We start from the raw sequence: 15,932 nt of genomic DNA on the forward strand, positions 1-15,932 counted from the left end.
AGAAAGTTTACTTTCTTTGAAAACAAAGTTTAAATTTCATTACATTACAATTATGTTGAAATTTAATTATAAAATTGCAGTTACTTACAACATTTTGTTCTACAACATCATTTCGAATTTAATTACTTAAAGTATTAAGCAAAATATTAAATTAAATAAAAAGTCTAAAATAGTTCTAACTTTCATCCTTTTTTAACCTATCTTTACTCTATGAAATTTCTAGGCTTACAGTACTCTTTGCTCAATTAAATTTTTTTTACGATGATTTTTACACGTGTAAAGTATAGCTTTTATCGAGAACGGACATACGTATTTGTAGAGTGGAGAAACGGATGGAGTTGTACAATACGTCGGCATGAAATATATTTTGAAACATTTGAACTACATCGAAACCCTCTCGCGCTCTTGCGACCTCTCGATCGCCTGATATTCATTTTCGAATGTTTGCGGAGGTTTAGCCGCTCGCTCCTTACAGCACATTTGCGCGCGCGAGCCAGCCGCGAGATCGCGAAACGCTCCAGACATTATTTTCACTGAAAGCATATACGAACGCCCGTCAAAACACACATCGTCGATACAATCGTCCATGCTGCGGGCGGCTACCATCGATTAGATTCGTCGACGAATTGTACGTCGACGTTCGAAGCGATTTCAAACGTAGGAACGTTGGAACGTTATTTAACGAAATCCGTATCATTACAGCAGTAGGAAATCATAGAATGAATATTTCAATAGTCACTTATATCTGTCATGAAAATCTAAAGGATTTACATGAGTAAAATTTGATGCCCAATTAAGACGCTGTAAATATTGCGCTTAAATAACTAAGAAGATTTTTAAGTTTAATTTAGAAATATATATTTTGGTGTAGCGCTTGTATATCTATTTGACTGTATGTTTCGGCTAAATTCTTGTATTGGAGATTAACCAATGGAAGTTACATATATGGATCATGCAGTGAAATACAAATCATCTATTTTACACTGAAGAAAGTTAGAATTTAGTCGAAACCTACGTCAAATGGATATACAAGCACACTGAAATATATATTTTTAGATTTAAGCGCAACATTTACAGCGCTGATTCCTATTTGTCCAATTTTACTCATTTATTTAATTATTATTGATGTAAGGAATCCAACCTTTGACTTTTATAAAAGATTTACAAAGAAACTTTATCTGAATTTTATTTTGAAGTATTATTAATTATATAATATCTTTAGTAATAATTATTACAGAGCATACGATATATAATAAATGTAAGAAATTTTTTTGTATCTTATTTCGAATTACTATTAATTATATAATGTTTGATGGTAATAATAATTATTACAGATAACGCACAGTATACAATAACATAGAAAGAACAATTTTGCTGAAGTATCTAAAAATTTAGCTAGATATTGATCTCAAAATAATTACGTAGGAATATCAAACATAATGAGCAAAAAATCGTCTTGATGTTGTAGCAAGCAGTTTGAACACAATTATTTTTGATAATCCAACAAAATTATTTTCAGTTGTGCATTTAGCTAAATTTTAAAATATTTTAGCAAAACCATTTTTTTCATCTAAGAAACATTATCTGTATTTTATTTCGAAGTACTAATTATATGTATAATGTTTGCGCTGGTAAGAATGATTACAGTACACGGTATATAACTTATTAATTAAAATCAAATCTACGTATAAATCAATACTTGTTTCAATAATTTTTTTTAAAAACTTATTGTTTACGTCAATTATGAACTAAAATATTGCAAAAATATTTTATCAAATTCTCACTTGAATCATTCAAACATGATTAATTTTGCGAAAAATTTTGCTTCTCCCGCAAGTCACAATAAAACTCATATTTTTGTCACAATGTATTATCAATACTGGGAATTTCGGAGAACTAAAGCGTTGCTGGCAATTAAATATTACGGAGCTGTCAGTGAGAAGAAATAGAAAAGATAAATTGGTCAATTGATTGATAAACGGCTCTGATTATTCTGCGGTCATGTAAGAAAGCCTCCGGCGTTTTAATGAAAGTCGCGCAGATATTTTGCTAAGATTAAGAGAATGCGGACTTGTGAAATCTCTTGATGCGATTATCGCATCTTCAAGGTTCGCCGAGATAAATGTAAAGCGAGCACAATTGCCGCCGGGGATCGCAAGACGTGCGGGCGCACAGCCCCGAGACGGAAGCACGTGCGATGACTATACTCGATTGGTGCATCGCGGTTTAACGACTTAATAGAGTTAATGACCGGCGGATCAACTATCCTTAGAGACCGGCCAGGGCAAACAAAAACGTAGGACGTGTTGCGTAAGCTAATTCACGTGAGAGCAGCCCGATAATCGGCTGGCGGCCGTCGCCGATTGATTTCTCACGAGATTCAGCGGCACGCATTAAGAGCCTCTCCCTTTCACCTCGCTTCCATAATTATCTGTCTCATTAGTCGTGATGAGATGGACGTAGGTATTTATTCCATAAGCTGATCTATGTATTATAAAATTTTATTATTCTGGAATCGATAGAAAAAAAAGGGCATTTTTTTCTGGAAATTTGACACCAACTTTTCCTTAATTAGAAAATATATAAGATTATTTTGTTATTATTTCATATTTGAACATCTTAAATTAAAAATTTCAAATTAAAATTTTATATTTAAATTTACTCTGAATGTTTTTTTAAGAAATAATATTTTATCTGTTTTCATTTAATTCGCAAATAATTAGTTTCAGCGAGCTTTCTTTTGTTATAAAATTATAAATATTTTGATGTCAAAAAACTATTACTGTTTTATCTACAGATGTCGACTAATTTTATAAGAAATTATTATTATTACTTCTACTATTCTTAGCTAATTTTAAGATATTTCATACATCCGACTATTTATACATATCTAAGTATAACATTTAAGAGACTTACGTCATAGTTACATTATTTAAAGTTAATCATGGCAATCAAGGGTTAAACCTTGGGAAACAAATCACTGTGAAACACTGTGAATACAGTCGAGCTAGTCGTCATGCAATTTACATCCCTCACGAGCGGCGACCGAGGTGACACTTAATGCGCCCCTTTATAAGAGAACGGGTAGACGTAACAGACGACACGAGCGTGGGTTAGGGCGGTAAGTGGTAAGTGAAGTTCCGTAATTTGTTGAGACCACGCTACTCGTTTCGGGTTTCATCGCTCGTGACACCGCAGAAAAAACGGTGAGAAACCGCTTAAAAAAGGAGAATAATGAAAGATAAGAGACATCGATGAATCAGGTAGAGAAAAAGATTTTGTATTACCACTAAAAGAGAAAAATTTAGACGAATTTGTATTTCGTTCGAATTAATGAATACTAACGTAAGTAAAGATAAATTGTCGCATTTAAAGAGAAAACTTATATAATAAATTTCTTTTATTAGTAAATAAAAGAGATAAATTAAGCAATTTTTGCAAAAACATGAAATGTATGTAAACATTATGGTAGATATTGGAGATAGATCAGTATGTAATTAAATTATCTCTGTTTAAATATTTAAATAAGATAACTTCCAATATTAATTTATTAAACGTTACTTTAAATTTATTATTGAAATGACAGAGAAGTAATACAGTAATATTAATACTTTATTACTTTTACTTTTAATAAGAGCTATTTGATAACCTATATACTAAGAAAATTCTATTTTTCGTTCGAAAAAGAGTAATATGATGTGCACACATAACGAAAATAACGATTTAACGAAGGAAATTTGATTTTCTTTTTAATTTTACCTCGATTCTTTTCCAATAATTTCACAACTTAATTTATTAATACAAAATTCTTTATGTTCTGTTAAGAATTTTATAATAAATTAACAAATCGTCTGATATTTTCGTTCGCTTATGATAAATGCAAGTGAATGTGTTATCCTCGTATTTGTTACTAAAATAATATACTTAAAGCGAATAATATAAAATCATTCTTACACTGTTATTTTTCAAATAAGTAATATTCTTTTGTTCAATATCTTTTCCTCAAATTTGCCATTATGAATTTAACAGTGTACGAATTCACAAAGTATCAAGCATGTATCAATTTTTATTTATAACGGTACTTATATCGATTCAGAATGAACATTTTGCAATTATTGGATTGGCTGAGGATTTACCGGTATAAGAATTGATAAGAAGGGACAGGATTTCCATAGGAATTATGTGAAAGAATTGATATCTCGCCATTCGAAATCCTCCTCGCGGAGGAGGGGTTGTCGGTGAGATTAGCTCTCCCCGAAAACTAGTTAATGCGCTTTTTCCGGTGTCGGGGGGTTGACGTGCGAGTGGCAGACCGCAGCCCGCGGCTTCGTTGGCCGCGTTGTGAGAATCGGACGTCGCGTTCTCCTCGGGAAATCGGACCGAGATGATTTCCGCAATTTCGCGGCCGTGGCCAAGAGAGGATTGTGGTATTTGACCGAGACGGAATTACTCTCGGCTGTGTCCCAAAACGCGGGGAAAGAGATATGAAGGTTCATATAAGCTCATCCCTACTTCGACTCTGCATCTTCAGTAAATACGTCGGTGTTAGGGGGAATCAGATTCCATGTTAACATCCACTACATACGAATTTTAACTTAGTCTGTTCGTGTGAATGTCTTAGAATATCGAGTTGTGTTTCTGTGCGCGGTGTCTCACTTATCTATTTCTTCATTTTTAGTCTATTACATCACGATCGATTTGTAAATATATTTTTATACATTTAAAAAATTATCGTTGCGTTTATACTGGCACATAGAATAATTTCGACAAATACGCCGCGTTGAAATTTACACCGCAGAAAAAATAGAAGGAGTGGGGATAATTTTCCTACAATTCTGTTACACGTCATACTCTGTGCCTTTATGTTATATAAGTGTTATGTTATAATTTCAGCTTTTTATTGTTAATATTAATGAAATTATTGTGAGTCGAATTGATTTGTCACTGTAATAAGTAACGTCATCATAAATTATAATCTACATAAAATGACTATTGCATGTAGGCCGTATAAAAGATTTCATGATACATACGTGAAGAGAAATAGTAAAGCATGTTGTATAGCAAAATGCAAGCTTTGCTTTCATATTCTTTGTTTAGTTTGTTATCTTGTATATCCCATCTGTTTGAAATATATGACATTTTTAGCAGAGGCAGGATTTATACCAAGCTTATAAAGTGCGCAAATTGAATTCAATACTAAATGCAATAAATGCATTACATAAAATATGTACCTCATAACACTTGTAATATAGGTATGTAGGAAGATTGTAATTATTATTTATTACATATATCTACATATTTATTCTTATTCCTTAATAAAACTTTATAAACACACTTTATAAGTTATTGTTATCAATATACATCTTATTTATATGCATTATTTGTAAATTTTTCATGAGCCGTACATACCCTCCTTCCCCCTATATATAAGTAGCCATATATCCCATCCCTGAAATATACGGCAAAAATGCAAGGGTTTCAAAAAGTTTAATATTTTATATGAATTTAATTTTTAATATGAATAATATTTTTTTTTTTTAACATAAATAAATATTTCAGATTGCTAATTTTTTCATAGTAGACAATATAAAGTTTTTGATATAGTTTGTTTACTATAAACATAGTAAATAATGCATAATAAATTAAGTTTTTGATAAGTGCGGCGTATATACCGGAGTTACTTTATTATTCTATTGACCTATTTATATTATGATAATTGCATTTATATAGAATATACTAGACAGAACAAAAGTCATGATGACATCAAAATGATATCTTTAAAATAGCATCAAAATGACTCCAAAATAAAAATTAAAACTCATTTTTGAATCATTCAAGATTTATTTTAATATTGTTTTGCCGTAGTTATTCTGCTTGAATGTTCTTGCCGTGACTTTTACTATATAAATAATTTAACAATAATAATTTTTCTATTTTTTCAAGTAATCAAAGAATAATATTATGCAATTACTTGTCATATAATATTTTATGTTATATAGCCGTTTGTTCATCCCTTTGAGGTCAAACGACTCGGTCTCGCAAAAGACTATTAAAATGCAAAGGTAGAAGGGGACACCTGTCCTTGCATTCTGGACGCAGATTCGGCGGGCGTGTGTGATCCTCCTTAGTATTCCGCGCGACGCCGCTCTTCTTTTTCGCACCACAATGCCACCTTTTTCCCCCATCTTCTTCTTCCCTCTCTCCTCGACCGCCATCCCTTTATTCCACTCCATGTAACATGTTCTTCGCATTAATATAGCACGGCTTAAGACAAAGGACGATCGACCAACGTCTCACTCTCCTCTTTCCTACTCTCATCTCTTCCCTCTTCCCGTTTTTATCGACTGGCGTCATATCGCCGTCCTCCTTCGCGCATCCTGGAAAACACGAAAGACTGGACGTATATATTCGTTAAGTCAAAGCCCTAGGAGAAGTCCCTCAAATTGGGGGGATTTCTTCGTTCCAACCTGCCTGCTTGCCTGGACTGCCTGCCTGTTTGCCTTACGAGAGATGTGCTGGATCTTGACCTTTGAGCACGTCTCTTCTTTTTTTCTCGGGACATATTCTTCAACGCTACTAAATCATACGAAGTCATCCTATATGTGGACGTCACAACTTTTACAGCCAGTTCAGTAAAACAGGATGATTGGTGGATACTTCACATCAATTATATTAGTAATATAATGTTAAAGCAATTATATTAATAATTATTGTTAATAATTACATTTATCTCTTAGAAAGTTGCTGTAAAACCTATTAGGACCTGTTTTATATATTTTATTTTTGCATTTTCTTTGCTTAAACATTTTTACTCAAAAACAATTGATTCGAAGTTAGTTCAAAATACAATAATTAATTTTTTATGGTCCTTTTTTACTCATTTATTTTATATATTATATTATTAGCTTATATTAGGTGTAGTAAAAAGAAATTATTTTTTCATTCAATTTCATGCAAAAATAATTCTTTTTATTTCTTTTTACTACACCTAATATTATAATATACAATAGAGATAAAATACAATAAAATAATACTATATTATAATATTATCTTATTATACAATAACATAACGATATATTACGTTATAATATATTGTATAAGTAATAAATGAAAGATTGTATATATTTGAGATAAACTATTATTGTTCGTACATATACACACTTATTTTCTTGTGCTTGCAATAATTTTTAAAATTATTCTCGTCTGTCGATCATAGCAATCTCCAATTTTTCGAGCTAAAAATTTACTAAAGGTCATTTATTATCTGCAGTATGTTTTGACCTGTAGATTATAAATGGCTCCGATTATAAGGCATACCAATATGAAGCAAATATGAGGAAAAATGTAATATGATGCTCAATTGTTATTGCACAACCGCGAATTACAATTGACAATATAATAATAATAAAGGGATGCACTGCGAAAAAAATCAATTACATAAATTAATAGGTCGTCGTCGATTAAAAAGAGAGAAAGAGGGGGAGGGGGGAGGGTAAAAAGAAAAATTTTGACTTCTTATATTTTCAAAATTCCAATCAAAATTATTATAAATTAATGTAATAATGTGGACACTAAGTTTCTTTGTTACAGTTTGTGAACTACTTGGAATTTCTGTGTTCTTGTTTCAAACCAGGAAATGTTTAACGCTCAATATTATATCGATTTATTCTTTGTTAACTCTTCATTATTTTCGTGAGATATCTCTCAACCTTATAAGTTTGCTAAATGTATGACTATTGTTTATATATATTATTACATTTAGCGCAAATTGTTTTAACAATTTAAAAACAAATTTCTATTTGTTTTTATTTAAAGGATGTGTAGAATATTGTGAAAATTGAACAATGAAAATTGAAATACAATGTTGGGATTTCAGAAACATCTCACGCGAATTATAGTAGTAGGTTTTATAAACTGTGATTTTCTCTTCAATATATTATAGAAATCGGAATCTGTCCAGACATCTCAAATTCTCTCTCAATTGTAGCGAAATTGTATTTTTTTCTTTTCACATTTATCTCTGTTATCGATGCGATTATGTAAAAAAGCTTTTTGGAGTCTGTTGAAAGCACTATGTAAAAGATATATATCTGTTATCTCGTGCGCACGTCACTTGAGCAGAAGAGTGTAAGCAAACGAAGATAGCCTACATATGATACGGTTCGGTAACATACAAGCAATTCAGAATTGCATCAATGAGAGAAGAAGTCAGCGGTGAAAGTGCCGCTGTTCTCCAAGGCGTGCTTATCGGTTCTTATCAAAGCGCCGTTTGCGCAGTGATGTAAAATAAATAAAAAATTAGACAACAGAGTATGGAGTGTATAATATTAAATGTAGGTATCTTCTATATTTAATATTATACAATTAATTACATCTTTTTATATTTAATATTTAACAATTAATTACAAGTATGTTTAACTGCATTGACATATAGTGTTGAAGTATTCAAGATTTCTTTAATTTTTCATCTTCACGGATCTAAAAAGAGAAAGGTAAATATATGGGCACTCTTTCTATTATCTCTCTTTCTATTATTGTTCTATTGCTCGAATTTTATTTCAAGAGAAAGAACAGTGCATTCTATCTCTTTCTAGGTCTGTCGAAATTGTTGTTAAGATACTCCATTCAGTATATCGACTTAAACTATTCAAAAATTCACGCGCGTTCTCACTTCTGTTACCGATTTCTACATTTCCTCTTGCACATTACCTTGTATAGTCATCGGCGCTCCGCATATTCCATCGTGCGGTTTGAAGTAACCGCATATGGCAACGAAAGTTTTTTGCGTAATTGCGAAATACATCCCGCCGAGTCATTCTGACCGGTGCGTTATTCGAATCGTCAAGGTGAGGTCAGACTCATTAAGAAAAAAAAGAGGGAAAGAAGGGGGAAAAAATGAAAATGGGAAGATTGACCGAGTATCTTACGTCTCCGTCGCATCTCCGTGTAACTTTGCCATCCTAAAGCCCTCCAAAGTTCTTCGGTCCTGTTCGACGCAGGACGAATTTCCTAGGGCTACTTAACCTGCGGCAACACGTATTTCCCATGCATTTTAAGGATTTCGGACTATAGAGGCGGTGTTTTGTCGAAGTATGAGCACGTAGTTGCCGTGAAAGGATCATAGAGTGGACTTAGCTACGGAATCCCGTGTAAAACTTGGCCGGAATAACAAAGTTCCGCATCTCAGGGTGCATCTCCCTCCCATCTTGCATCCCTTCCGCGGTCAGATTCTTAATTTTTTCTGAATAGCTCTATTATGACGTCCAATCTCAATTTTATTCTCGTTAGCGCTTCATGACTGTGCAACGAACGCGTCCAATGTAGAAATTTACAGAGTCATGAAATACATAATAAAATAAGAAATACATATAAGAAATATACTGCAAAACATTTTCAACACATTTAGATATCTAATTGTAAAGTCTGTGCTGCGATTTTATATTATGAAGGAAAAGAATTAAAAAACGAATTTGAACTATTAATTATTGGATAAATAAGAAATAAATTTAATATTTAATCTTCCAGAGCTGACGTGAGTCTTGAATTAAAAATAAAAAAGATAATAATTTTGAGATTTTTACATCTCAGAAAGTCCACTATACATCTTTAAATTAAACATTTATTTTTAATAGTGTACTATGCAGTTGTTTGAATAATAGAAATTCTGATGAATAAAAATAATTCTTTTGCTATGAAGTAATGTTATGATAAAAAATATATTACTATATTTAAATTTTAGTATTTAGTTCTTAATTCAATTGTATTGTTGTGGCAATTGTCATTTTATACAAAAAATCAAACAATTCAATGTTTTTTTGTCTGTTCGGATTATTCTTATTAAAATGTACTTGTTTTTTACTGTACTTTTTTTTTTATACGAGTCATTTTGATTTCTTAAAGTTAATTAGTATTTAATTTACTTTTAATCCACAGATATTAAATCTTACAAACTCAGTGTCAGTAATTGTGTTACTAGTTTGATGTCAGCTACGGAATAATATTTTATCACATTTTTTGCCTTTTTTTATCACACTTGACAGGTGACTTTAATCGTTTTACGTTTCACTGATTCTTACTGAATTTGTTAGAGTATTTGGGGAGAGAAGAATATCTTGTTCTTTTTCATTAATATTTTTAAATTACAAAATCTATGTTCTCTCATGTTAGTCGATAACGATAAACGCGCGGAACATCATCGTTTAAAGGATAGTTTCGATGCAAAATTATCTGTAATAAAACTTCGTTGCGAACAATGTATGGGCTGTTTTCTGGCAGGATGTGTCGCGCATCATGGTCGTTATCGCGATCTAAAATGGTCCCTCGCAGTATGTTTTATCTGCGTCCCGCTAAGCCCGGACTTCCGCAATTTCGAAACAACAAGCACATCGAGTGTTGTCGCGTTCTTAACTCATGTTTGTGGTTGTTAACTCAAGTACATTCGCGAATATAAGAAAAAAAGTTAATTAATACGAAACTGGAATAATGATATCTATTGCGTTACATGTTTCTTTTGATATTTTTGATATGAAGAGAAGGCATTAGAAATGTTTCGCAAGCGGATGCGGTTGCAACGAACGTTTGAGTTATTTCGAATTAATAAACGCGAATTAATAAACGCACCGCCGTGTCATTAGCCTCGTTAAAACCGAGTTCAAAGTTACATAACACATACGCCGTGTATTCGCACTCCCTTTTCGACGACGTGTGCATGCGCGAGCAAATACAACTTGCATGTGTAGGCGCGCGCGATCGTCAGATGTTGCACGCGAATTTTTAAATGACGTCCGAGGCGTGTAAATGCGTCACCATAATAATACGTCTCGACTCTGCGATTTAAGCTTCATTACCAGTGCACGAGTCTCCCATCTCGCGCCCATGGAAAAAGACACGATGCTTTCGTTCACATGTTACAGTGCACTTTGTGCGTGCGTACATCTATCGCAGTATCGGAAACGAAACATATCTTTATTTGTCGTTCGTTCGTTGAAAAGAAATCGCTGATGCACTTCGAAACTAAATGAATTTTTTATACGAAACAGAAAAGAATCGCAGATTAAAAAATAAATTAAAGTAGGTATTGCTGAAAATTAATTGTAATCTTCACTGAGAGAAAGGATTTTGTTAATTTAACAAGCCACTAGTACTTTTAACAAGTGATCTTTAAATATGACAAATTTGCTTTGTTGTGATTACTGTTAATCTACTATACCAACCAATTATTAATATCAGAAGCAAACTATATAGAATCTATCTTTTGGATAGACTTTAGACTTATTTATTAGGTTCATTTTACATACACTGAAAAAAAATATAGTCAATTTTAATAAAAATTAATATTTAGTTGAATACTGCCAACTAAATAATAAATTTATTAAATATAAAGATATATTTATTTGATACAAGAAATGTTAATTTAATTTAACAATCATTTTTTTTATTGAACAAATATTTATTTGCTATAAGTAAATGTTTAGTTGGCAGTATTGAACCAAATAGTTATTAAAATTAACTACATTTTCTTCTCAATGTAGATGATCATGGAGTCTTAAGTCATAGAGCAAATTGATCACAAATATAGAGAGAATATTTGACTAGAATCAGTCAATTTCTTACGATTTGACCTACTTACGATTTACCCTACAACTTCTATATATGTATATGCAAGTTATTGCTTATTTACAAACTATACTATTGATTATGGTTACATTGGCGAATGAGAAATAATTAATGCAATAGTAATTAATAAAATCGATCGTTTTTTTAACAAATATTACATTTATTTCCCTTGATCTGTTCCTATAACAAAATCATTTCTCTCAGTGTTGAGGATTAGGAAATTTTAACAAAATCGACTTTTCATTAATATTATTGATTAAACCGTCACTCATGAATGAGTACGCAAATAGAATGAGAGAATTTATTCAAAACGTGAATAAATAAAAACATTCGTTAATCGATCGTCGGCGCCTTTCCATTCCTACATAAGAAACGCCCGTAAGGCCTCACCACTCGGTATACCTATACGGTGTATTATTCATACTTATGCTGTAACGGCAGCGCGCTTGCATAACCAGGCGGGTTGTACGTACCCCAAGATCGTCAGGTATTCGCCCATAACGATACGTTATTCCGGTTGGCTCCTGCGGCTTATATCCACCATAAGGTACGCCGGTTCTCCATTTTCATCCCGAACGAACTACGTCATTGACCCGCGTACTCGAATCCTGGGCAGTTTGCCGGTCGCGCGGTTCTTACGGAATCACGACGCGCTGCTACCGGCAGAATGGCCCGACGATCCTGAATTTATATCGTGTGTTTAGGTGAGAATTGGTTCTTTATGAGGAACACGTGAGGATACTTGGTGATATACACGCTCAATGGCCTTTCACACGTACGTGCCGTTGCCGCTCGCGCGCGCGTATACGGCCACATGTGGTTATCTAGGTGGCAGATACTCGGGCACCCGATGAGATAGTGACTTATGCATTTGTCATAAGTGACAAAAAAATTGCAATGAATACGGAAGAAAGTTTATGAAACCGTTTGACATATAACTGAAGAGACAGTTTGAGTTTTACATTTCATAAAAGATTTATAAGCTTGTGCGAAATTCCTCTAAAGACGATGGATTAATTAAAGGGGGAGATTGTTATATCATATATATATATATCGATAGAAAAACAATTGTCAAATTTTATAATTTACAATAACGATAACGACTTATGAATTTGTCATAAGCAAAAAATTGTAACGAATACGGAGGATATCTATAAAACCGCTTGAAAAATTCAAGCGTACCACAAAAACTTCGAGTTTCGTGAAAAGGTTGGGTTTATAAACTTGTGTAAATTTTCTATAGGAACTGTGGATTAATTAAAAGGATTACATTTATATATTATAATTATTATTGTTTATATATTATAAATATTATCAATAGAAAAACAATTGTTATTTTTTTATAAAGTTTTATAATTTATAATGTCGATTTGCTTTTTCAGGATGACGACTTGATTTTCGATCCGGAAGGCAAACAAACTGCGGCTCAAGCACCATTGATTGAAACGCATCAGGACGATTCTTTTTTTCACAGGATAAAAAGAGGAGTTTGGGATTTAATTACATCGCTATCTACGACCACGACCACGACAACTACACCACCGCCGTCAGGTATCAATTCCTTTAAATGAGTACAATTAGCAAAAACTGCATTGTTATATTATAGTAAATTTTTATTGTTAGGATTACGAAATTAAAAACACTTGCATTCTTTTTAAGCTATGTCATTATTCAATTTTCGAATTATCAAATTTTATACCCGATAGATCAAGAAGAAGAAAATGAGATTCAAAATGAAGATATTGACAAATCTGTCATCTTAAACGTTGGAGATGAAGAAAATCATACTCTTGATCAGCCTGAAGTGCCAAATGCCAAAACGGGTATCGGTGTCATCCAAAGATTGGTTCTCGAGAAAAACGAAGACAATGATGAAGCAGATGAGGTATGGAATATCGCTTCAAAAATAATTACCTTTTGAATTTTTACTTGTCACATTTAATTAACCCTTACCGTACTAGCTACAATTTCATTACCTCCATACAAACTACAATCCGTCCGTTTTTTTCACCTATTCAGAAGGATTCAAAAAAATCTTTAAAAATTTACCAATATTTCAACTTTTTAGAATAAATATTGGCACTTTATTTTGGAAAATAATAAAATATAATATAATTTATAATTACCAAAAGACTCAAAGGAACTTCCACAAAAATAATCACTCACTAGACCCCCTCTTGTAAAGGTTAGATTGCACGAATATTTTTCATTTGAATAGTGTTTAAAAACAAAATAATTAAAATGATTAATGTATAGAAGGATAGATACAAAGTTAATGAACAATTTAAACATTTGTGCTTTTTAACGTTTTTTTTTCAGTTATGACATTCAATCTATTACATGGAAATTTATTACGTCTTTACAGCATGAAAATGAAATTAATAACCCTGCAGAAAATCAGAGAATACCACTAACGTATGGAAATACCGATGATGAAGATTTGGCTGGTTCAGGAGAGATCGAAGGCAGTGCAGGCGAAGTGGATTACTCTCCCAACTCAGGAAACACACATCGCAACACTGATGGCAAAGCACGTAAGTTTCTAATTTTTTTATTCGTGATTTTATTAATTTAAAAAATTAAAGAATATGAAGTAAATCAGAGTTTTTTTTTTTTTTTGAGAGACGAATCTATTAAAACTTTATTAATTTTAATTATAGAATAGCATACTAATAGTATATAATAATTTCTTAAACAATATATATATATATATAATAAATAAGAAAAATAATAAAAATTATTATAACAATTTGTCTGCTGTGCATAAATTTTATTGATCAAAATTGCAAAGATTTTAAAAAATATTTTGATATCTATTTTTATAACATCGATAGCAGAAGAGACAGCTTTATATTAAGAACTTTATTCTATATGAACCGTTCATTCGTCATCGATTAACTTCACATTTTGAATGTTTTATCATCAAAGTACTTGATTGATTTCTATTAAGCGCTTTGACGATAAAATTTTAAAGTATTCAAAAAGAAGTTGATCGATTTGACCAATGTACGATATATATCAAATCGATATATATCGTACAATCATATATCAAAAATATTTTAATCCAAAAATTATGTAGTTAATATTAATTTTATTATTATATAATGTTTATATCAATTGTTTAATATTGAAGTCTATTATTTGTTTAAATTTTGAACGTAAAATACACTATATTTTCGTACACTTATATATAATACACTTAATAAGAATTTTTTTTAGTGATAAGAAATTAGGATATATTATTATTTGAATATAGATATTTTTATTTTTCCGATAACCAGAATATCTTTTTTTAAAACATGCAAAAAATCTTATCGGTATCTTTAAAAATAACATTAAACTTTTTTATCTTTTTTTTATCACTAACTTTTTCAAACATAATATTAATAACGTCAGAGAGTATTAGTTTTATAAAGTAGATAAAACGGGGATGAAGGATAATACATCAAGAGGCTGAAATAGAAGTGATATTTGAAATAAAATTTCTCTTTATAAAATAAATATATATAAAAAGAAGTATAAAAAATTATTTATTGATATATTTCTATGAAATTACTTATTACTAATGAATGTTTCTCTTTTAGGTTTCTATCGAATAACATTGACAGTTAGCGAGCCGTACAGACGAGAATACGCTGACAGAAACAGTCTTGAATACCGAGAATTGAGTAGCAATCTTACACACGCCGTCGAAAATTTGTACAATCGTCACATTCCAGGATACAATCATTTCGCCAGCGTCGTCAAGATATCGTAAGTATAATTGCAATCTAGTCCAAGATTGTCTTAGATTCTTAAAGTCGTGTCTCCATTGAGTTGTTTAATAATTAAAATTTCTCTTTTAGGCCAACGACCGACGCTTTTACGTCACAAGTTACTCTAGACATTGGTTCGACATTCACGGACGAGCTCGAAGTGCGTGCTATCTTAGAGCAACAGCTGCAATATCATTCCTTGGGCAGTATCCAAGTAGGTCCGGAGGGATTCACGTTCAGGATATTTCAAGGTATTTCCATCTTAGGCGGCTATCGCCTAACGACATGGAAATGATCGATTTCACGTTGGAGCTTTCGAAACTAAACTTCGTAATTCGTTCAGTTTTCCATGATGCCACTAGCTTGCGGAAAGTCGAATATAGGACGAAGATCCGGTGAATATCGAACAATCGACTGTTCTATGAATGGAATTGATAGCTGCGATCGGAAAAAAATTATATGCAATAACCGAAAAAACAATGGTCCATATTCACGCCTCGCTTTTATCAATAAATGCGCGCATTTATTTCTTAGATTCTATATATGTATATATATATATAT

At 31.8% G+C, this 15,932-nt stretch overlaps 1 protein-coding gene across 10 annotated transcripts in view; it reads left to right on the forward strand.

Annotated features, from left to right (window-relative positions):
- The window catches only part of LOC108693387 (basement membrane-specific heparan sulfate proteoglycan core protein), a 186,455-nt gene that overhangs the window by 51,568 nt on the left and 118,955 nt on the right, over nucleotides 1-15,932 (forward strand). For all 10 annotated transcript variants that reach the window (XM_018202279.1, XM_018202288.1, XM_018202280.1 and 7 more), the window contains exons 2-6: nucleotides 12,999-13,167; nucleotides 13,323-13,501; nucleotides 13,982-14,150; nucleotides 15,201-15,369; nucleotides 15,462-15,622. In XM_018202279.1, the coding sequence (XP_018057768.1) occupies nucleotides 12,999-13,167; nucleotides 13,323-13,501; nucleotides 13,982-14,150; nucleotides 15,201-15,369; nucleotides 15,462-15,622 (847 nt within the window). The remainder of the gene's footprint in view (nucleotides 1-12,998; nucleotides 13,168-13,322; nucleotides 13,502-13,981; nucleotides 14,151-15,200; nucleotides 15,370-15,461; nucleotides 15,623-15,932) is intronic.

The sequence above is a fragment of the Atta colombica genome, unplaced genomic scaffold (assembly GCF_001594045.1).
Source record: "Atta colombica isolate Treedump-2 unplaced genomic scaffold, Acol1.0 scaffold9, whole genome shotgun sequence".
NCBI lineage: Eukaryota > Metazoa > Arthropoda > Insecta > Hymenoptera > Formicidae > Atta > Atta colombica.